The sequence below is a fragment of the Scomber japonicus genome, chromosome 18 (assembly GCF_027409825.1).
Source record: "Scomber japonicus isolate fScoJap1 chromosome 18, fScoJap1.pri, whole genome shotgun sequence".
NCBI lineage: Eukaryota > Metazoa > Chordata > Actinopteri > Scombriformes > Scombridae > Scomber > Scomber japonicus.
This window is the reverse complement of record NC_070595.1, coordinates 18,112,758-18,136,925: the sequence shown is the minus strand read 5'-3', so window position 1 is coordinate 18,136,925 and position 24,168 is coordinate 18,112,758. Positions and strand designations below refer to the sequence as shown.

Below are 24,168 nucleotides of genomic sequence, written 5' to 3'. Positions count from 1 at the left end.
AAAAACTGGGTAACGGTATTCTTTGATTTTGATTTTTTGCTACCACAAAAACACAGTGTTTCCAATCCTACTTGGTTATTGTTGAGTGTTACTATTGAAAATATGGGTGCTGTTTGCTGTAAACTGCTGACAACACTTCTTAAAAGCACTTTTATGTTGATGAGTTTGTTTATGTTGCTTAACTAGTACCTTTTTGTTCTATACCTGTATACATTTTGAGGAGATGCACTGCTTTTTTTTTCTTATTGAAGGTATTTATGGTGTAATCGCTGGATTATGTTACACCTGTATTTATGTTTGTATTGACAGATTCTGCAAGATATTTTTCTACTAATGCATGAGTTACACTGTTCATTCAAGAAGTATTTCTATAAATAATTGTCTCACAAACGTCTCTGCCATCAGTCACTTCTCCTTAATTATTCATTTATAAAAGATTTGCTGTTTTTGGCTCGATGACTGAAAACCAGTAAATCTGAACAAAGACATGATGTTCACTTCAGTTTGTTTTTCTGGTCTTGTCTTTGTGTAAACTGTGCCCATGACATCTCTTTCCTTGTAATTTCACACTTTGAACAGATGGTGGCAGTGCTGAAATATTTCTCATACCAAGAGAGAAGGACCAGTTGGATAGAAATTCCTCACCTATTATCTCAGGGTCCTCAAATTTAACTTCTGTCAGCTGTAACAGAAGAATAATTTGGTCGCTCCTCACCTAAAGGGCCAGTTCACTCAAATTACAAAAGCATTTTCACCATATCTTTATAGCTACAGACAGTTTTAAGGTATGCTATTATGAGGTATGGGAAATGTTGAATCTGAGATGGATTATGATACAGAGTAGGAAGAAGTTTGAAATCCCTCTCGAAATTAATTAAGCAGAATATTTTTTATTAATGTTAATTCATAACTTAAATTCGTCATTATATGGCCAGAAACCAACCGGTTCTCCCAGGCTGTCAATTTGCTGCCGTGAAAACGATAAACTTTAATAATTCATAAATTCTGTGTGAAAAAATGTAGGCCTCTCCTTAATGACTAACGCCATTTAATGGTGCGCAATCCCGGGGAAGCAAATGATTATATTACCCTAAACAAATGTCATACAGGGGATTGGGGCTTTGGGGCTTTTCTGAGGCTTTATCCTCGCCTCCTGTGAACGCCGCACTAGCGCGTGAGACCTCAGCTCGACGAGAGGAGCGTCTCACAGTTGCCATATTGTCGGTAGCTTCCTGGAGAGTGGAGAGGTCGCCCCACGGTTTGCCCATCTATTTATATTCTCCCCCCTTAATACGGAGTGCCCTCCGCAGCTGCGAGTGTGACTACATTTGGACTGACAGTCAGTAGTGTAGGGCTGGTGGGGAGGGGACCGCCGGTCTGAGGAAGGGCAGCGGCGCACTCATGCCCACTTCGCCCGGCGCGCAGTGCATGTAAGTACTCATGTGGGATTTTATTCTTTACCAAAGAGTTTTACTGTCATTGAACTCCAACAATGAAATTACAACTTAAAAGCCAATTTAGCATAATTAACAATATGATCACTCATCAATATACAAGGTATTTGTTCTATCTGAGTTACCGTTCTTTAACTTCGGAAGTTATGGCTGTGAATTAGACATACAGTAATGTGATTGTGGCTATGTTTTTAGTCACCTTGTCGGTAAAACGTTTTCTGTGTAAGAATGCTTGACGATTTTGTGTTTTATAGCGCCAGAACATTTTACGCACAATTTACGCACGAGTTACGCACTATTTTATCTCAGTCGGTTTAAAAGTTTCTTTTGCCTTCAGGTTTAATACTTAATGTGTGTGTTCACCATGACTTATTATCAGTAGTTTAGTTTGATATGTCATCAAGTACTTTGGCCACTTTAGTCTACACAATATCTAATTTATTTGTTGTTCTAGTCCTTTAGGAAAAGTTGTTCTTACTATTAATTAGCCCAAACCACATTTGTTGGATAAATAAATCAAATTTATACATGTGATGTATAAACTAATATTAGAGGAATTACCTGTTAATGTGTCACATCTCAGTGGGAACTGTGGATTATGATGGGTGCATGACAAGAAAGCTGCTATTACTCTCTGCCCTCAGGCCACATGCCTTTGATGTCGAGATCAGTCAAAATAATGACAGTGAAGCTGCTGATCAATTTCACACATCTCCGTCTTCCTTCCTGGACAATCCAAGGTTGTGTGAACCCATCCACAGTCATGATTTATCACAGTACATGATGTTTGTGGTATGAACTAAATGCTTGTTCTGGGATTATGGCACTCCATGGGGGGGTTTAAGTACAGGTGGCTCAGTCAGGACAAGTGTAATTGATCATAGTCTTCTTCTTGGCCAGCCTTTTAATCTGGTGTACTGTGCTGTTGCTAGACAAAGCCACTGTTATTATGTAATGCTGGACATGTTTGTATTTATATGTCAAGTGAGTAAAGTCAGAACCACGACTTAGAGCAAAAGCATGCAAAAATATATTCAATCCAGGCCCATAAGTATGTCTTTAAAGTCCTATTGTGTAAGATTTGAATTTATATCTCCTCTCTTTGAGCCTCTGGACATTTTTATTTGAATATTATAGTGTTTTGCAGATAAGAGACTTGACAGGGTACGTTGAGAATGGGTCCTGTGTGCTCATCTGCAGGCTTTATTTCAAGCCAGTGTCAACTTGTGTCATTGGATTAGAAGCCCATGATCCCTGTTGAGCCTCCATGGCATTCTCCCCTCCAATCGACAATCCTCCAGCGTGTCACATGACTTTTGCTCTATACAGAAGTGTGGCCACTCTCAACTCTTACTCATGTTCTGCCGGCAAAAACATAAAGGAGTGTGGCGTCAGTGAGACTGGGGATGCTTGTTGCTTGCTTGGACAGGGAGGTGAGTTCTCCTGCTCTGGTTGGCTGTTTTTGTTTGAAGCACATGTAAACCTGTAATGAGGTGGCAACACCGATGCAACACACACACTCTAATCTTGTTGTCTCACATAAGGATCACTGCATCTTACAGTTCAGCTCATTAAAGCTCTCTGTGACGCTGTCCTTTTTGGATCCGCGCTCCCCTGCTGATAATGTTGCCTTCAGTTTATTCATTATGGTCTGGATAATTTGAATGTTTCTGACCAGATCTGACCAACAGTTGTAGAGACAGTTATTCTCTGTATTGCGTCTAATCTGCTTCAGGTTACTGTTTTGTCTTTTCTGGCAGTGTAAGAGCAGCAGTGAAAATTTAAAAATAAATTTAAAAAGCTGCATCTATAACAAATATTTTGTGAACTCAACTGTCACCAGAACCATTCATCCCTGCAGCAAATCTATCTGGTTTACTAAGTCCGTGGCTCACGTCTCTTTGTTCTGGCCCCATTGTGCTTCCTGTGTGGGGTAACACACGAGGAATGCTGACATCCACAGTTTTGGACAGCACACACACACACACATATGCAAACACACATTTATGTTTGTACACAGTTGTGAACACACACACACACTCAAGCATTTGCCAACCAAGCTGATGGTTAGGTGCTGTCTTTAAAAGTGTTATATCACTACTATTTATTTCTGGTTTATAGCCTCAGACTTTGTTAACGTTGTGTATTCACTTCCAGGCAACCGTGTAGCCAACAGGGACTATCTGTGTGTGTGTGCATGTTGCCTGGAAACATGTTATCATTTAAATAGTTCATTATATGTGTATTTAAACAAATGTGAAGCTATATCTGATCCAGTTGTCTGTCTTTTTCTTTTACAGATAACATGTTCTATGTTGACACATAATAGTCAGACTGGCTATGCAGCTTGTTAGATAACATTTGAACAAGAAACTGTGGCTGTTCAGCTTAAGTTACTACCAGGTTTGTGGAAAAGAGAAGGAAGCCAGCAGACTCAGTGCCATCAAGGCCTGGACCCAGAGTGGAGCTGAGCTGCTGAGGTGTTGTGTTTCAGTGCAAGGGGATATTCCTGCATGGCACTGGAGGCTGGTACAGTTCATCTTACATGAACTAGCACAAGAGAGAGAGAAGAGAGGATGTACTTGTAAATTGTTTTTTGTAGCAGTTTATGGATGCTCTCATGGACTTTCTAAGAAGATTACTACAGAGTGATGAAGGGCATATAAGTCATGTGAATGTGCCGTTTTGGTGATGAATTCACCTTTCTTACTTTTTTTCTTTTTGTTTGCTTGTTACCCTCCTAGGAGAAACACCTCAACCGTCCGATTGATGGACTCTACAAGCACAGCAAAACAAGAAGTCTTTAGGTCCGATGGAATCTGAGAATTTTACTGGAAGAAAGTTTGGCCTCATTGTCTTGCCTTAGCTGAAAAGTGGAGAAACAGCCCATCTGCTTTTTGTTCCTAAATGCTTTGCACTTATCTGTGGAGCAGAAAATCAACTGAATCCTTCTGAGGGTCATGGATGCCATGGAGAACCCGGTCCTGGAGCCCAGGTCAGAGCGGATTGCTCGCTACAAGGCTGAGAGGAGGCGGGAACTGGCTGAACGCTTCGGCAACATGGAGGAACTACCTTCAAAGTGGGTGAGGAGGGATGGGAAAGAGGTGCACGACCCGACGACCCAACCCCTCAAAGAGATGCTGAACTCAGAGGGCATCTTGTCGCTCGGTGAAAGGATTAACGGCAGGTCGCGCAAGGTCACAAATGGATTAGAGGCAGATACTTCTGCAGAATCCAACTACCTGAGAAGGTGAGTCATGTGTGGAGTCATTGATGACTTAGTGCATAATGTGGAACAACTCTGTAATCTACAACCATTGTTCATTATTACTGTCTTCAACTAAATGATATACATGATATTATCAGTGTTTATCCAAGGTGATCAGTGTCCTAAAATGAAAACAAGGACCTAAAATTTGTATAAAAATCAATTGAAACTGTAAAGACTGTACAGTGAGTGCTTCAGGACAGGAGACAGCCATCATAAACACCTCTAAAGCATTATCAAAAACTAATTTAGTCATCAACAGTAAACTGAGTTGTGATTGGGTAATGCTGTAGTGTAGATTGTACGTACAGCATAGTGATGGTGTCTGATGTAGAGAGCAGCAGGTGTTTTGGGCCTAATTTGTCCAAACACTATTAAAGCACCTGTCATCTGCTTCAAAATGTTCCACCTTGACATCAATAAATACTGAAATAGTGCAATGGATTGTTATTATTTTGGTAAATGCTAATTAAAGCACCATATTAATACAATCACAGAGGACAAAGTAACTAGAGGAGACAATTATTTAATGTAGTTATACATTCTTGCTCTGAAATCTCTATGTACTGAATGTATGTGGGACATGACTATGTAGTTTCTGTATGTAAATTGAAAAGTATACATATGAAGACGGGATTGTTTTCTTTAGAGCAATGAAAGCAGTTCCTAACAGAGGGTAGTAAAGGAAAGAAGTAACAACCACATGGGAATATCTTTACAATATATACATTTTATTTATATTATTATAACAACTTGAACCTTTCTTTAGTTTAGTATGTAAATCCTTCTCATTGGTTAATCCAAGCAGGTACACTATCTGTTTTTAAACTAGGTCTGGTCAGCAACATTGGATCCTTGACTTTGCAGTTGCTTTGCAGCTTTTGTAACTAATTGAAACTGAGAGGTCTAAATCAGTGGGTCCCAGCGGGGAGTTTTAAAGCCAGTCTGATTCTTCCCCTCCATTTAGTTGCTCCCAGCTTGACACTGTGATCTTGATGCTTTTTCCTGGAGCTGGTAAAGACGTCATCTTTACTCTCAGAAAAATAAAGTACAACATTGCACCTTTTACCCCCAGAGGCTTTATATTTTGGCAAAATTTCATGGAAAGGTTCAATGTTGTACTTTATTTCTGAGTGGGTTTCTTAGCCCATAATCCCCATTCCTGCATCCTCACCTCCTTCCCCTCACTCCCGCCCCCTCCAGGCAGGGTTCCCAGGACTCTGCCAGCATGCTGAGTGGGGAGGGGCACCTCGTCCCTCATGGACTCGATGCCCCGCAGCTCCACACTCGAGTATCAGTGGGCCAGTTGAGAAGTGCCCTTCTGCGGCAGACCGGGAGTGGAGCGAAGCCCGAGAAAGTGTAGGGTCACCTGCATGTGTGTGATCCAGACTGTCACTATCAGCCTGTGTACCTCTGTGACAGTATTTGTTTTCGCCTCAACATCTTCTTCCTTTTCCTCCTACTCTTTGCTTGCTTGGAAACCAGCAGCCCTGATGCTGGGCGAGCCACGTCCTCTCTTGACCTGGCAGTGAAGCCAGGCCCTGAGGGGAGCCGGCGACGCACCCGGCGTTACCTCCCCGGCGGGTCAGGCGGCGGTCGCAAGACCAGTGAACGCTTCAGGACACAGCCAATCACAGCCAATGAGATGGAGGAGAGCAGCGGGTAGGGGCTGTTTGCTGTGGTTAGATAGAGAGAGCATCCAGGCTCTGTGCAGATCAAGCAGCTGGTTTGGTTACAAAGAAGATGCTGTTTGCAGTGGTGTTTGTTTTGCACATTTTAAACAATGTATAACTACATTTGCCGGCAAAACTTCTAAACCATGAACAAACTTGACGGACATAATATTATAATTTACTGCATTCTAGGCTTCGAAATGTCATCTCTGTTTTTAGACATGACTTTTAAGTTGCAGATAGTGCGTGTTTGATATTTGCTCTTCACTAAAAAAAAAACATGCAGTCACACTTTGACTCAGGTGTGTCCAGCGCTGCTCCTTTACATAAATGGGTGCTGTGGTTTGCATGCGTTTCTCTTCTTTCGTGAACTCCAGTTTCACTTTCCCGGCCATGCAAATATGACACAGTGTCTTCATTGTGTGCACTGCAGACTGAAGCACAAAGACATGTATTGTAAGGTCAAAGCAGGATCTGAGGAGTAAAAGTATAAAGTCAACGTCATCTTCCAGTTTTCATATTTCACCTGGTGACCTCATCGTTTGTTTCCTGTCACTCCTCTAGGCTGTTGGATGCAGACGAAGAGGAGAACACTAAAGGTAAAGCTGTCTTCCCGCCCGTCTATGATCACACAGTTTGTTTTTGTGTTTAGAGACAAACAGATAACCTTTTGTGACACAGGGAGAGAGAAGGTCGCACTAGCACAATACTGGTCTCCACTGACACCAGAAAAACACAACAGTGAAAAACATGAGGGCAAAGGGCAAATGTTACATCTCTTGAATCAAGGAAATAAATCACGTTATATTTTTAGGCTCACAATGTTTAATATGCTCAGTGATGACAGATTCATGTGTCACAAAACCATGTGAGCAGCAGAGCACTGCTAAGTCAGTCCAACTCTCAACCCCACCATAAAAAGATTACAAGCACTTCTTTGCAATGATTGGCTTATGGAGAATTTACAACACAACTAAAGAAACAAATAGTCTATGTAAATCTAGTTTTCATTGCTATTGGCACTATTCATTGTATAAATGGATATGTCAAATACAATCTACTGTATATTATCTGATTTTTGGGTATGACCCATACACAGTTCTGATATCAACATTTAATTAATTCTTTCCAACAAACTGGCACTACAGAGTTTCATTATCTACCTGACTATTAGTTTAGCTCCTCCACATGAGACATAGTAGCATGGTGCTTCTGTGTGAGGCCGGGTGTGAGACGGCCTCACACGAAGCGATCAGTCTCAAGGCTGTGCCTCATTGTGTTCTGATAGCTTGTTTACTCCATATGCTAATTATCTACGGCCTTGCTTTCATAGCCTGTGATGAATAGGGAAAAACATACACAACATAAGTCAGTAAGGGGATAAAAGGTGTTTTTCAGTGATACTGTAGTTTGTTATGGTGTAATTGGTAATTAATATTGCTGACTTCAGTGGTAAACAGCAGTTTATTTTCATATCTCTCATTACACAATGTAGACTGACTATCCACCAGAAAGCCACACTTTAAATGGCCAGCAGAAATGAATCTCACCAATCAAAGCCACATTTTGCTAGTATTTGTGCACTATTCATCACTGACAACTTTCTTTACTGACAATAACTGTAAAAAAACATGTTTATTTGAAAATCTTCTACTGACTTAATGATTCATCTCTTTATCTCACAGCGGATGTGAAAACCGATGACAGAGCCAAAATGAGCGTGGCAGCCAAGATGTCTTTGTTCAAAGTGAGTCTATGTTAGCCTCAGCACTGAAACAGGATCCCTACTGCTGTTCATGACCTGCTTATTTTCTCTTGTTGTGTGCTGTCTGTCCTGATGGCTGTGGCTAAAAATGAGTGGTGATCAAGGTCTTTCCTTGTTTCATCTGATGAGACAGCATCTATACATGCATTCATGTACTGTCACAGCCACAGCCACATATAAAAGGTGTTTACTTATGACTATTAAGCTGTTATCAGGATGCCAGATGATAAATGAACATGTCAAACCAGAATTGTGACCTGAAATTGTCCCATTAATAAAGCTTGGCCATGTGTTGCCCTTATACTGGATTAAAGGATAATAATATGGAGGTGATAAGTTGCTGAGAAATATATCGAACAGCTAAAGATAATCTGTCATCAGTTGACATCTCAGCTGCTCACTTTACAGACTGAGGTGTACGGTGAGACTGCACTGAGCATGCACAGCCGAAACTGATCATGTTGAGGGATATGAATGGTCAAACAGGTGCTGTCCTTGGATCCACTGTTTAGTCTGATATGAGAGAGTATCTGTACTTATTAAAAGACAGACTAAATTTATAGCGTTGACATCTAAAAACAGTGCTGAAGCTCTCAGAGTTCATGCAGAGGACAAAACACGCTGTAGTTAGAGTCTGCATTAGCAATCCAACATTTCACCTGAAGCAAAACGTTAGTCATGAAGCATCAGGTGAAAATGTGCTAGACAGTGTATGGCCATTAACAACCATAGCAGCTGTGTTATAATTAGCGTGCTGCTCTGTGGAGGCAGGCGCAGAGGTAACTTTAGCCAGCAGGTCTCTGGTTACACTGTGACCTGTTGGGCTGGCATCCTATCCACATAGCCAAGATGCTCCACCTTACAGCTAGCTGCTTTATTCACCAGCTATCTGACCTGCTTCCCCATCCTCCACCCCTCCCCCCTTCTGTCCATACAAATAGAACAGGAGCTGTCAGTAGAGGGAGTTTTCACTGCCATTTTCGTGGTCTTACTTATTACTTATTTAGCCAGTTTATATTAGGTCCACCTGCGTCAAAGGCCCTGCTGAACTAAACGTGATGGTCACATGTCACGTGTCGATATTAACATCTCGCCCGCCTCCCCTATAGGAGCTGGAGAAGTCTGCTGCCCCCGAGGCCTCGGACTTCCTGAAGCCTCGTGCAGGGAGTGTCTCTCATGAACGGAGAGTTCGCCGTGGCAACGAGCAACGCTTTCTTACCCAGCCAATCACCTGTGAGGAAATGGTGGCTATCAGGTGGGCTGTGCCGACAACCTTGTGGCCTCCCAGTGTCCATAAGGGTCAGATATTAGCAACAGTGCTAGGAACACACATATAGAAGTATATTATTATATTAATAGGGATTTGTGTTTTTAGCTTAGCTATTTAGGGATGTCCTTTATGTGGTTAAAGGACAACAAATAATGTGTTAGCATATTTATTACTAATGAAGCCCTAAATATGAAGATCTTATTAACAGATCCCAAATATATCATTTCATCTTTTTTTTTAAGTGAGTAAAATTACTCCACTGGAGTAATAAACCACTGGGCACTGTAGTTTTTAACAAAAGTGACTCAGCATTATCCATTAATCATAAGCCTGTTTTATATTATATGTGTTTATGTTTCCCTGCAGCGCCCCCAACCCAGCACCACCAGTGGAGGCCCAGACTGAGCAGGCTGACTCAGCGGAGGACGGTGATGAGAACTGCAAGCTGAGCATGAGTGAGAAGCTGGCCCTCTTCAACAAACTGTCTCTGCCGGGGAGGCAGGGGGACGGCAATGCCGAAGGACCCCCAGAGAGACGGAGGCAGAAGGGGGCTCGATATCGTACACAGCCCATCACTGTGGAGGAGGTCAACCTGGTGAGTAGACGAGCTAAGACGGCATAGTCAAGTCAATCTGTATTTATGACACACATTACAAAAAAACTCAGTGTTTTAAATTAAAATAGCACAAATAATGTATATCATACCTTTTGAATAACTATCTTGAACTGTGTCTCTGTTCAGCTCCAGAAAGGCCCCGTACAGCTTCCTGCGTTCTGTTTGTCCCCTCATCTGTCCGACAGACAGCAGGCCTCGTCTGTCAACCTAAAACCTAGTGAGGTACGCCTTTCCCAGCCAAGACCTGATACTGGTTCCGAGCCTGTGGAGCCCAGTCCTACCCAGCAAAACTTGCCGCGCTGTGAGTCGGAGCCAGGCTTGAGAGGAATCCTGAAGAAGAGCCGCTCTGGGGGCCCAGAGTGGAGCATGACGGAGAGCAATAAGCTGGATGCACCCTTCAGCCATGAACAGAATGGTGGAGGCTGTGGAGAGGCAGAGATTCAGGGTAGGATGGAGAGCACTGAGAGGCAGGAAATACCTGTAGCAGCACCACGGAGAGAGAGGCGACAGGCTTCAGGTGTGGAAGGAGGCTCATTGACTGGTGCCCCCTGGAGGCAGAGGGCTCGAGCCAGGAGGGAAACCATTGCCTGTACACCAATAAGAGTCTTAACAGATCAGGACGATCCTAATGAGGAGAGGTCCTGTCAGGTCAAGCCAGAGGAACAGTCAGTTTCTTCTGTGGAACAAGACACGGATTTGACCGGGAGAGTCCAGTAAGTATCTGAATTTAAGTTAGAGGGGCTGAGACGTGCATCTTTATAAGTAAAAAATTGGCATGTTGGTGCTTCCTTTTTCTTGATTCTAATACAACATTTTGAAGTGTGCATGAATGTACTAGTGTCATCAGTACAGATGTCAGCCATGAGCATTTTTACAATGAGAATTGAACTGGGATACAGTTTTTTGTAGTATTTTGATATGTTCTGTGGTTTGTATTCAACGTGATCCGTCTCAAAAGGCAAGAGGATGGGCAAGAGAGTGCAAGACAGAGGAATGAAGGACATGTTCAGGTCACCCTGGTGGATGGCACTACTACTCTGCAGGAGACAACCAATAACAGCAGTAACAAGGTAAGAAACAGAAGAAGACATATCACACTGTCACTGTGAAAGTCTGTACCACATAATGGGCTCAAAGAGTGTTTCAAATGCAGAATCAAAACCTCTACACTCTGCAGTAACACTTGCCATTTTTTGCCCTTCCATAATCTTTAATCCCCTGAGTGTCCTGTTTGTATCCCGTGGGTTTAAAAGACTGTCAGCAGAGATCAATAAAGTTTAATGGCAGAGGCAGAGGGTTGAGAGTCAACACAGCGAGGGGCATCCGTCTTTAAAAAGTCACATAGTCTTACATAAACCTTGCAAGGGCAGAGCCAAGGATTATATGGTGTTTTTTTAAAGCTGTCCACCACATTCGCCATCAAAAACAGTGCTGCCATTTGGATAACCTATTTTTATCCTTAAACAGAACTCATACCAGCCAATAAATAAGTAAGTTAGTGAACATTTAATGCATTGTTCAGGAATTGCATTCGACAAGTTTAAGCTGAGCCCAGGTTTTTGCACATGCACAGTGTCGATGGAGTGTATATTAATGTGTTTAATCTGAAATTCACTTCTTCCAAATAGATTTTTGAAGTGTGTCAATCTAAATTCTGTGATGAAGCAGCTCAAACTGAGGAATAAAATGAAGTGTTGCAGTTTGAGGCTGCTGGGTTCGCTCTTCCTGTTATCTTTATGTCCAGAGAGAAAAAAGGCCGGTGGTCAGATCGAAGTATTTGTCATTCCAGTGAATCCAGATATAGCATCTCTTAGCAACAGCACTCTAGATTTGGTTTGCGGTAAATGTCTTGGGATCAGACTTGAGTTACTGGGGAATACATGCAGGCTAGTTGGTGGTTGAGTGGTTAAGAATGTGGCGTGGAATGTAAACAGGACAATTATTCGGGGGGTTAAAATTTGACCCTTTTATGACCCCATGATCACAGCTGCACCATGTTGACATTACGTGTGTGTACATGTATGTGTGTGCATTGATTTTAATGTTCTGTTACTGCTATTTTGTGTGTGTTTCTACTTCTATTACATCTTTTATTTTCCCACACTTTTCTTCTTTATTCATTTACGTCCATGCTTTTCCCTGTACTGCCCTCTGTAGGAAGAGACAGAAACCTTTCATGAGGAACACGTCAATCCTCAGTGCTGGGTAAGTCTTCTAAACACATAACTCATCTAAAATCTCCAACTTGGAGACTTTAACTATTTTTAAATAGCTTTAGCCGACCCCCTTTATCTCTCTAATCCCTCTTCTCCTCCAGGAACCTGTCTTTGCTTCTATCTATTCTAGCACTACATCCCAATATATCATGTGTTTCAATCAGGTAATTGTTTAAACTGGTGCATGGCAGATTAATTGCTGCTTACGGTTTGCAGTTTTTAATTAATTTATTTTTTGTCTGCAGTGAAGAACTTTGCACACATTCAAGTGTTTGTGATTCTTATTTCTGATGTGTGAAGTTTCACTCACACTAACGAGTCACCTTCACAGTGTTTAATTATGATCCTTTTCCTGTAGTGATACATCGCAGCTCTCATTTCAGTTGCTATGTTGTTTCTGTTACTTCCGAACTCTTGTTCTTACAGTTCTCTCCACCTTGGTACCTAAGTACCTAAGCTTTGTTTTTCTGTCATGCCCCCTTTTGGGTGCCAGAAAAGTTTCATGTCTCACCCTACCTCCCTTACTGATGTGTTAATTGTATAAAGTACTGCTAACAATACTCGGGATACTTGTAACAAAAGGAGCCTAATTGAGTTGTATTGAAGTAGCATGATCAAAAACATGAAGAAATCAAATCAAATAAACTTTACTCTAACTGCCATCCTCTTTATAACTGTATTGAGATTAAATCTGCTTCTTCACACTTATCGATTTGACTGCCGTGGTTGCTCGATGATAATTGCCTGTTTACCGTGTCAAGATTTCTATGCATTTTGTACTCTCCGTGTTGTTTTCTGTCTGCTAACCTGAAACTTGACAGCCTTGACATCATCAAGTTAACTCCTTTTTTGTTAATCTTTGTCAAATTAATCAGATTTATTTAACTTTTTCAACCACTCCACATTTTCACCTTTGGTCATGCGCTACTCCGTTACTGGTCATGCGAATCCACAACATTCCTCCTGGGTGTTTCCAACTTTCCTACATTGAGGAAGTCACTGATTTACCTTATTATCCCTACTTTTTTTTTATTCCATCTATAGACCAGCATGTCCTTTGAGGCTCAAGAAGTCTCCTCTCCCACCAAGAACCAGATTCAGCCTCAGTGGAGGCAAAAGGTGACATACGCTGGCATTTTCATCTTAAGATTTCTTTATATTTATATGATATAAATCCACAGAGGAGCCCATTTTCCCATCTGTATCTTAACACATCTATCTCTCTGTCTGTGTAGGCAAAAGAAGTTGAGGATGAGCAACCTCAGATGGTCGAAACGGAAGAAATTTATACACAGCAGAAACCTGAAGAGCAGGATGGATGCATGACTAAGAGAAGTGAGTTTACTCTTTTGCATTCTCATATTCTCTGAATATTTGACCTCAATTCTGTGAGGTTTTTGACTCTTTCTTTTTGTGTTTACAACCTTTTAGGTCTTGGGTCTCCAGAATCAGACAGAAGAAATGACACCTCCCATCACCAGAGGCACTCCACTGAAGCCCTAACATCCACACATGATGGTTAGAGCAGTTCATATAATACTAACTATGTTCAGTCTTTCCTGTATATGTCTGTCTAAATTGTCTGTTTTGTCTTCTTAACAGAGATCTCTGTGCAGCCAGTGATGGAGTTTGAAGGTAGGGTTAAAATATAAACAGCCTGGATGTCATCATTCGAAGACTAATTGATACTTTTACAATATTTTAAGTTTGCGTCCCCTCTCTGGTCCTTCCCAGCAGCTCAGCAGAGTGCTCCACTCTCAGTAACTACACAGGAGGTGAAGGAGGTGACACCTGTGGATGATCCGAATACGTGTGATGGTGTAAGTTTCTACATCGAGCAGTCGCCTCCCTCTGCCTGTGAACCCCCACCATGTAGAGATACTGCTGCCACAGAGAGTGAGCAGGACCTGGATATCTTCTGCCAGACCAACACACCCATGTGAGCCTGATTTTACCAAAGATTGTAAGATTATTAGCCTTTGATATAGCTGTACAATGAATATCTGAAATATTCAGGAATGTGGTGGAGGAAAGATGCACCCACCCGTTTTTGGAAAGTATTTCCTTCCTGTCTGATATAGTCAATATGTTGTGGTCTCTAACAGGTTCAAAAATATAATTTGTTTTATGATGACAACATACAGAAGGCCTTGGTTTTCACATTGTTTCAATTAATACTACATCACTGACCTAAAACATACAACTTAGTAGACTTAGTTTGGACTGGAGTGACTCCCAATTGTTATAAAATAATGATTACTTTATAATGGACTATCATTATAGATTATAATAATGAATGTGCCTGTCCAAAAACCCTTCCTTGAATGCTGAATCAGCCAATAGCAAGACAAGGTTAGGGCTGAATTATGTCATGTTATGATTTATCCCTTCGAGAGACTTCAGTAGTCTTCACTATATTGGAGAATGCAAGAAGTAAGTTTATATATAACATAACATAATAATAATATATAGTTATGTCAAAAATATGTATTAAAAATTGTATTTAGTTCATATTCATACAAATAGAAGTCTTAAAAAATGAGTTAAAGAAGCACAGATTAACAACTTAAAGAGATAACCATCAATGGAGGTATGACATTGTGTAATTAGTCATGTTAGTCATAATTAGTCTGTTTTCTTTTTCTTTGTTGCTAAAATTAATTATTTTTTTTGCATTTCATCTCGTCCAAATATCTCGTCCAAATATAATAATTATTACACTTGATTTAGATATGGAACATGTGATTATCTTTTCCATTTCTTGAAAATGATAAATGACACTTAGTCAAATTCTAATTTAAAAAAAAGCAAAATTACTTCATTTCTGTGCATTGAACACCACATCTTACTCTGAGTGGCTTAATACATAATATCCCTAACCACAGTGATCTCAAGTTGTAATTTATGTATATAGTTATTTATCCCCATGGAGACTGTCCATACTGTCTGTGTGAAAGCCTGTTCATCACCTATGTGTGTGCAGACTGACATCAGCAGTAGCAGAGCACAGGCGGTCGGTGCGTCCGTCCCGTCGGACGCAGGGTTCCAGAAACCCTCTGCGGGCTCTGGCAGCCCGGGAGGACATCACGCAGGACTACATGGGGGAGATGGGTAACACAGCCCCTGAGGAAAGGAGCCAATCAGAAAAGAGTGAGTTTGATAATTTCTCTCCTTTTCTGGTTCCTTTCTCTGACTTTGTCTTTCCTCACAGTTAACCTCATCTTATGCTTTTATCTCCCTGCAGAGTCTAAGAACTCCTCTGTGGCAGATTCAAATCACGCCAGGTCAGAAGACTTCTCTTCCTCAGACGCTGCGACTAACCAGTCTCGTCCTCCATTCAGCAGCCTGATGCTCTTGCACGTCAAAGGTCAGAAAAGATTTGGTTCATCTGTGCCTCTGTGATTTTCTCTTGGTGCTCAGGTGTTTATATTAACTAGCGCCTGTGGTGACAGGTAGGCGGCATGTCGAGGTCCGTCTGGTGGAGCCCTCGGTGCGGTCGCTGAACAGCGGAGACTGCTTCCTGCTGGTCACTCCGGAGCACTGCATCGTGTGGAGCGGAGAGTTCGCAAACGAGCAAGAAAAATTAAAGGTATCAAGGACATAAACAGACAATCTTGTTAGACTAAAATGACACCAGGGTATAATAGTTGCAAAGAGTTTAATGCACTTTGTGAAAATGTGTAAACATTTAATGTCACATGTCAAAGTGCTATGAAATATCACCTCTCATGTAAAACACTGGAGAAGACTCTCTCTATAGATTGAAACTGGTGATGATGTTATAATTATTTAATGAATATTTAATCTTTTACTCTCATGCCACAAAATTGATAAAATGGCATCAAATATGACACTCGGTTCCACAAAGAGCAATGTGTGCTTGAAATGCATTTTGAGTAGGACATGCAGTAAAATACATAGTTTCTGGAGTTAATACGACTAGTTCTGATGATATTATGTGATGTTTTCTGCTCTCAGTTCACACAAGCCACACCATCTTTGTCTTTCCCTTGTTAATATATTTTGTTATAATGGATCACCTAAACTGTAATATGCATGCTCTCACTACTGAAAGTGCATCTGTTTCCTGATCATTTTGACATGTTGGAGGAATAAGTAAAGATGAATTACATTCTGGTATTCACACATTCACTTTAATAATTAATAATTTCCTGGTTATAAAACAATTTTTTTCCCCCTGAAGTACCTAGAGAATATATTTACATTACATTACAAGGCTGTTTCATACATTCGGCTTTACTCAATCTCCTATGACTGTTTGCAATGGTAATACAATTTGAGGTTTTATTTTTCAGGCCTCGGAGCTGGCGTCACTCATCCAGAGCCAGAAGGATCTGGGCTGTCAAGCCTCCCAGGTCATCCACCTGGAGGAGGGGCTGAACTCTGACAGCAGCCTGGCTGAAGACTTCTGGAGCCTTCTGGGAGGAAGGACACATTACAGAGGTTAGAGATTAAAATGTTTGTGAATGTCCCAGACAGTAGATTATTCACATCACATTTATCGTTAAACACACAAAAGAAGTGGACAAATGATTAAAAATCCATCTGATCACAAATCAAAGCAGCTACCTATCTAAACATTTTCTACCTTGTTAAAACTTATTGAATTTAACTGATGTTTTTATATGATGTGATTTCCAATGTGCACACGCTGTTGTCTGCTTCATACAGGAGCGGGTGCACCAGGGGAGGATGAGCTCTATGAGTGCGGTGTGGTGGAGTCCAACTGTGTGTACAGGCTGGTGGAGAACAGACTGGTGCCCCAAGAACAGGCCTGGGCCTGCATCCCCAGCATCTCTCTGCTGGGACCCTGTGAGGTCTGTGGTCTCTTATAGATTCTCCTGTTGCTTTATCATTTTTAATGCAGACTCTGCAGGAGGAAGAAGTCATGAATTAGTTTTTGTGTGTGTTTTTTTTGGTGCAGGCTCTGGTGTTTGATTTTGGCAGCGAGGTGTACCTATGGCACGGACAGGATGTCTCCCTCAGCAGGAGGAATGTTGCTCTCCAGCTGACTCACCAAGTGTGGGCCGGACCGTATGACTACAGCAACTGTCGAGTCAACCCACTGGATCCCACACAGAGTAACCCGAGCACACAGCTGTAAGTCCACACTGCAGGCAATGAAAAGATTAAAGCATTCAGCCAGTAATACACAAGGAAGAATAACAACTGTAGATATTAATCCACATTACAGAAACAACACAGTATAGCTGTAAATGCTCCCTTAACATCTTTAGTATTAACTGCTGTAAGTCTGTGTACACAGTAAAACCAAAGCAAATGGCTCGTAACTCCATGCTGCACACGTAGAAACCTCAGCATGCAACATTGTGTCCAAATGACATGCTGTTAGATCCCAGCATGCTCATAGAAAGTCAACACTACACAGTGAATTACTAGATGACAGCTATTGAAAGAGGGCAGAAGCCTCAAGTCATAAGAGCAAATAAGCTCAATAATATAGTTACATTTTTGAATTTGTTTTTATTTGTATTTTGTTTTTTATTTTTGTTTTAAATTCAGTTTAGTTTCAGTTATTTTCCAGGGTGGATTTTTTTGCGTTAGTTTAGTTTTTTATAGTTTAAAATGTTTAGTTTTTATTAGTTCCAGTATTATTAATTTGAGGGTTATTTGCCAGGCACTTGACCAAATTCACAAAGACTTAAATGAATAAAAAGTCATTTTCTGTATGTTTTTTATTTTATTTTAGTTAGTTTTGTAAGTACACAATATTGTTTCAGTTTCATTTTAATTTTAGTGCACTATGATAACCTTGCTGAGAACTAATATTTAAGTAAACTGTACAGCTGCACTCTATATTACCCATATGAGATTGTTCAACATGTCTTCTTTTGGTGTTATGACATTTTGTACCTTTCCATCGGTCTTCAGGAGGGGAGAGGGCCGTCCGAGCTGGGCCCTGTTGGGCTGTATCTCAGAGCACAACGAGACGGCTCTGTTCAAAGAGAAGTTCCTGGATTGGACGGGCAGTAGTGGCGAAGTGGAGAAAGCTGTCCCAGTGAAGGATGAGTCACAGGTTCATTTCACTATTTAATGATTCAAAGTCATGCTGCTGCACACACAATATTCAGAGATAGATGTGCACAGAGTGATGATCGGCTTCTTGTTTGATACTGGTGATTAAGCAGGTAGAAATATCTGGATTTAAAAATGTACTTCCGAGACTTTACTCTGTTTTGGAACATTGTAGAAATGTGACTGGCATAAAATCTATCTCGGAGAGCCAGAAGCGTGTGTCGAAGAAGTTTGATTGATGGTTTTTACTTGTTGCAATATAGACCAACTAGTAAGGTCATATTGGCATGGCACATTGCATCCCTGAGATCATTTCTTTTTCTTTTTCTTTCACTCTGGTTGTAAATAACCCAGACAAGGAGAAATACATTAAAGGGGGTTTGTTTTTTCCCACTGGGAGTAAACAAATAGACGAGAATGCAGTGCAACCACAAGACATGTTGCATTTTGAATAACAGAGCCTAATTGAAAGTCTCCTCTCACCCTTTGTCTGCCGTCCATCTCTGAACAGTTCATCCCAGTTCGGTCGTCCTCGCCTGTCTCCCCATCGTCAGACCATCTGAGCCCCTGTGATGCCAAGGTTCTAGTGTCCAGCCAATCAGCAGAAGGGGACGGCTTGGTGCACAATGTGCTGGCCGGCGTCGATGTCCAAAGGGGTCACGGGGTCATCACACTGGAAGAGGGGCATCAGATCAAGCTTGAGACGGTTGCCGTGGACACCTGGCACGTCCAGGAGTTTGATGACAGTGAAGTTCTCGTAGAGAGCACCGGACAACTTCATGAGGGAGACTCCTACGTCATCCGCTGGACATACAGCATAAGCACTGTTGGTCAGTGACATTCGCACATCGTCATTATTATCATTATCATCTTCACATCATACCTTGTCATCACAATGCAAACTCAGTCTGTAGTTTAGATCATTGTAATCTGATTTAGAACTACAAAAATGACTAAAATCTCCATTTGAATTGATGTTTCCTCATTTAGTCTGATGATGGTTTGTTTTTTCTTATCTGCTGTAGATGAGACAAACAGCCCCGATGATTGTGGACAAAAAGAAAACACAGTTTTCTTCCTTTGGCGAGGCCGTCACTCCAGCGTCAGTGGGCGGGACACCGCTGCTTTTCTGTCCATTGGGATGAACAACTATGAAGAATCCCAGGTAAGCACATGCCCTTCGAAATGGATCATTGACTCTAACTACAACTTCAGACTGAAGTTACAACACTCAACACATTAAAACAACAAACAAAAACAATAATATAGGGCCAATTACTTAAGAAGAAGTACAATTTGCATGTAAAACATAAACTTGAAGTTTGAAGTCCTGAATGCAAGCACAATTGTATACGGCACAGTGTTCAGTTAAATGCTTTATTATCATTTCCACACATTTTGTGAGTGCAAGTACAACACAATAGGAAAGATTATACATATATAAGAACTGGAATATTTTAAAGTGCATATTTAGGACAAAGAAAATAAGTAAAACAAAGGATAAAAGAGCTGTAAGTAGTGGAGTAAATATGTATTTAAAAAGTAGATACAGAACAGTTGAAACGAAATTTGGTGCAATATGGTTCATGAAAATACCAAAAGAATTGTGAAAAAGGATATTGTAAAGACTAGAAGTATAAAGAAGAAACAGCATACAGGATAAAGTAGCTGTGAGAATGTGTAAGTAAGTATAACTCATACAAGAGAGAGCAGTCCTCACTCAGGATAAAACGAATGAAAGTTATCAATGCATTCATGTGTCCTCTCATCTTTATCCCTTTACAGCTGAACCATCTGAAACAATTTACAGCTTATTGCAACAATGATGTAACATTAAAAGCCATTCTTTAAAATAACAGCTTTCACTTGAGTACATGTGTTTCTGCAAATATATGTGTATACTTCTGTAAAAATGTCAAATGGAGGACTTTTATTGATACTTTTACCCAAGGAATGGATTTTTGCACTCTTTCTCTCGCTGAGTTATAAAACCCAGAACTATACACTGACATTTTCAGTGCTCCTCCAGCAGGACTGGTGTTTACAGCCTGTGAATTTGTGTTGTGTTTCTGAAGGTGGTGGTTCCTCAGGGACAGGAACCTCCTTGTTTCCTGCAGCTTTTCCAGGGAGGCCTGGTCATTCACAAGGGCAGGCGAGAGGAGTCCTCAACTAATGCAGGTACAGGTATGGTGTTTTCCCTCTTCTTGCATCTATTTCCCTCCATTCCTCTTGTACAGTCTTTAAAGCATTTCCATGTGTCTGTTGTAGCAGAGTGGAGGTTGTTCTTAGTGCGAGGGGAGCTCCCAGAGGAGGGCTTGCTGTTAGAAGTGGATTGCTGCTGTGTAGGTCTGAGGTCCAGGGGCTGTGCTGTCCTGCTCAATAGCCAACAGGGGGTGCTGTATCTCTGGTCTGGCTGTAAAGCTCAGAGTAGCTCCAAAGAGGTTTCCAAGAGGGCAGTGGATCGTCTTACTCAAGTGTAAGTTTCATATTCTGGATGCCATTTCAACAGATTTTAGCAGTGATCATTTTAAGATTGTCCAGCCTGTGAAATTCTTCTGCATGGTGTTTGTGTGTGTATTAGGTGTCCACCAGAGTTGGGTCTCAGCAAAAGCAGCCCTCTGAATGTGCAGGTAGTTGAAGAAGGTTCAGAGCCTGCAGACTTCTGGACAGCACTAGGAGAAATGGACAGGAAGGCCTATGACTGCATGCTGCAAGGTACACAACAACAACACACTTTTATTATTATTATTATTATTATTCTCAAGCCTGTGAACTTTCAGTTGATATTTATAAGCTACACATCTGTCCTCTGTCAGATCCAGGAAAATATAACTTCACACCTCGTCTCTTCCATCTGAGTGCCTCCTCTGGGAGTTTCAAGGCCGAGGAGCTGCAGAGTCCAACACGGCTGCCGGGGCTCGTGATGGCAATGCCTTTTGTCCAGGAGAGCCTGTACGCTGCACCACAGCCAGGTGAGAGTGGACTGAATACTTTTATACAATTCACAAAAACCTTGGTCTCTTACTCATTTTGACTCAGGCCATACAGTAATACATTGCATATTTTTTCATATTTTCACTGAAACATTTTCATCTTTGAAATATTTAGTTTCTTCAGACCCAGAACATTTTTCATGGCTGTATTCCTTTCTATATTTGATATTTTCTTTGCCTTATCCAATTTTTTCCCTGCTGCTTGCTTCTCTGTCCTCCAGCCTTGTTCCTGCTTGACAACCGCCTAGAGGTCTATCTGTGGCAGAGGGGTCAGCCTGAGCAGACAGAGAGCTCAGCTTTGGCCTGGAGCCGCTGGCATAATGAGAGACGGTGTGCCATGCAAACAGCGCTGCAATACTGCAAAGGTAGAACAAGGCTGCTGGTTTGGAAATAAAAGTATTTCTAGTTGCAGATAGTTTTAAAAATGTGCTGTTTTCTCTCTGTATCTCAGAGATGAACCCACGACGCCCACCGCAGGCCTACCTCATCTTTGAGGGGTCTGAACCTCTCACCTTCACTAATGTCTTCCCTCGCTGGGAGAGGAGCCTGGGTCCCCACACACAGGTAGAGTACGAGCAGCATGAGTTTATCATTTAACACAAGGCTAGATGTTGTTTAGTCCTGTTGCATATGTATGTGTGTGTGTGTGTGTCTGCACATGACAAACAACACTGGGAGAGTCACTGCACCACAGAAATGGTCCGACACATATTCTTTTACAAGTGTTTATTAATATTTATGCACCACACCAGTATAATAGATGCTCCTCGGTGGCCACAGCTGCAACATTTTATTTTTTATTAACTCATCTCAACTTCATCTGAATGTAGAAATATATCTTGCCTTCATCACTCATAGGTAAAAGGCCTCACTGTGGTTTAGGGGCATTTACCCCTAAAAGAGTTTGATTAGTCTGGATTCATTAGTCTAAGTCCAGGCTGCCACATTGAAAATAATTTAAATCGTCTGCCAGAAAACCTCAACTCGAGTTGTCATAGTCTCAGTTGAATCATATTTTTAGACTGAGTTAATAAGAATTGGCAAGAATAAGTCTGTGTGGAATTACTTAATATTTGTCTGATCTTTTTTTTTTGAGTACTGACACCACATACTAGCAATCTGATTAGAAATATAAATCCATATCAAATACAAGGCAATGCACAAATCTATGATACTATGAACATTTCCCATTTTCTAGTTCAATAATCCACACAATCACATCTGACTCTTACCTCGTGTGTGTCTCAGGGTGACGCAGGGCGGGTGAAGCTGACCTTGGTGCAGGACGCCCTGGCCCAGCTCATGAAGACCCAGTATCCTCTGGAGGAGCTGCTACGAAGCCCCTTGCCTGAAGGAGTGGACCCCCAGCACCTGGAGGTCTACCTGTCTGATCAGGACTTCCAGGTAGGCCAATAGGAATCAGCAGCATGCAGTGGCATCTTTTATCCACCAGGCTGCACTGTTCACCAGATTTTACTAATGAATACTGATAGTTTCATATGTTTATAATCTGAAGATAATTTATGAGAGGAAGTTGTCTAAACTTTAAAAATAAAATTAACGTGTTTTATTCTACTCATGAATTCATTTCCACGTTATTTAATCCATAAATAAATCACTACAATTGTGTTTCAGACTATTTTGGAAATGAAGAGAGATGAATATGCCTCCCTCCCAGACTGGAAGCAAATTGATTTGAAGAAAAGCAAAGGGCTGCTTTTCTAGAGAGCAATAACAAGTGGAGGCTGACTGATGCGCTGTAGCAGGGACTTCCTCCTCTGCCAAGAATGGATGACGGCGGGGGGATATTAGCATCATGCTGTTGCACAAAGGACTGCTCACAACGTAATAAAAAGAAGACAAATTCACTTTTATTTATGTCAAATTAGTATGAGTGTGTGGACTTTTTAATCGGACATGGATTTCTCCGTAGCTATTGTTCAGAGCACAAAAAAAAACAACAAAAAAACAAAAAAAACAACAACAACAAAAAAACCACAAAGCACATTTTGCTATGAAACATTTTTCTCTGTACAAATCAGTGAAAGATATAAAGGAAAGGTGTGTGGGAGTAAAGGAAGAACGTCAGTAACAAACAAGAGTGCAAAGAGTACAAAAAAAAAAGAGGTCAATTCTAATAAACAATGTAAACAAGAAAAAAAAATAAAAGGCTAACCACTTTCTAAATGTTTCCTCCTCGATCGATATATCGGCATGCTCAGAGCTACAGTTTTAAACAGAAAGAAAAACTGCTGCTTTTCTTCTTCGGTGAAATCTGAAAAAACAAAGCGTGTTTGAAAGCATAATCTATGATGTGTATTTTACAGCCGTGTGTCATATAATGTAATGATGTGTTCATTTTGTCTGCAAGCCTCGTGTGCCATGGTGATTGTAGCTGGAGCCCATGTGTTCATTCTGACTGTGGTTAATGCCTTATTAGGACTCCTTGGAGGTTTACTATTAGCTATGCATGGGGGAGCCAGTAGACATGCTCCAATAACATCCCTCTGGCCCAAAACAGCATGCTAATTCTGCTCCACCTCAATCAACACACTATTCAAAACATCCTCCTAACACGCCAGGACACAAATGTACCCTCAAATAATGTGTGACAGGAAAAAAAAAAAAATCAACTGTGTAACGCAAATATTCTTAACAGCTAATGGTGATGTACTTAAAATGTCTTGGTCTACTTTGATATTTGTGTATTTTTCTTATTCTTGGCATCATGTAGATAGAAACAGCAGCTACAGTTGAATTTGGCAGCAAATTTGAGCTTTCTTTTTTAAAACCTTTTGATGTCAGAATTAAAGAAGAAGCATCTCTTTCTTGACTCTGTCTTGCACTTGACTTAAC

The 24,168-nt window shown here is 41.1% G+C and overlaps 1 protein-coding gene and 1 long non-coding RNA gene across 2 annotated transcripts; both read left to right on the top strand.

Annotated features, from left to right (window-relative positions):
- The first annotated feature begins 4,414 nt into the window (after positions 1-4,414).
- svilc (supervillin c) lies at positions 4,415-24,145 on the top strand. Its single transcript, XM_053338887.1, has 32 exons — positions 4,415-4,704; positions 5,926-6,081; positions 6,208-6,384; positions 6,960-6,994; positions 8,081-8,142; positions 9,270-9,415; positions 9,797-10,025; positions 10,173-10,759; positions 11,005-11,116; positions 12,204-12,251; positions 13,307-13,381; positions 13,498-13,597; positions 13,694-13,780; positions 13,865-13,897; positions 13,997-14,201; positions 15,246-15,412; positions 15,507-15,629; positions 15,715-15,851; positions 16,579-16,726; positions 16,955-17,100; positions 17,208-17,383; positions 18,176-18,320; positions 18,831-19,149; positions 19,345-19,484; positions 20,395-20,497; positions 20,588-20,795; positions 20,901-21,034; positions 21,136-21,291; positions 21,534-21,677; positions 21,764-21,876; positions 22,561-22,716; positions 22,948-24,145. Exons 1-32 carry the CDS (start codon positions 4,415-4,417, stop codon positions 23,035-23,037), a joined length of 4,947 nt encoding a protein of 1,648 aa, XP_053194862.1. The 3' UTR covers positions 23,038-24,145.
- LOC128378870 (uncharacterized) lies at positions 11,079-12,377 on the top strand. The gene is made up of 3 exons (XR_008323373.1): positions 11,079-11,116; positions 12,204-12,251; positions 12,364-12,377. It is a non-coding gene; the product is annotated as an uncharacterized LOC128378870 (long non-coding RNA).
- Positions 24,146-24,168: the final 23 nt, after the last annotated feature.

Bases quoted from the DNA above. Each gene is read 5' to 3' on its own strand.
- svilc (XM_053338887.1), top strand. From the start codon at position 4,415: ATGGATGCCATGGAGAACCCGGTCCTGGAGCCCAGGTCAGAGCGGATT. The intron at 4,705-5,925 runs GTGAGTCATGTG...CGCCCCCTCCAG, and splicing joins GAATCCAACTACCTGAGAAG to GCAGGGTTCCCAGGACTCTG. The intron at 6,995-8,080 runs GTAAAGCTGTCT...TTTATCTCACAG, and splicing joins CGAAGAGGAGAACACTAAAG to CGGATGTGAAAACCGATGAC.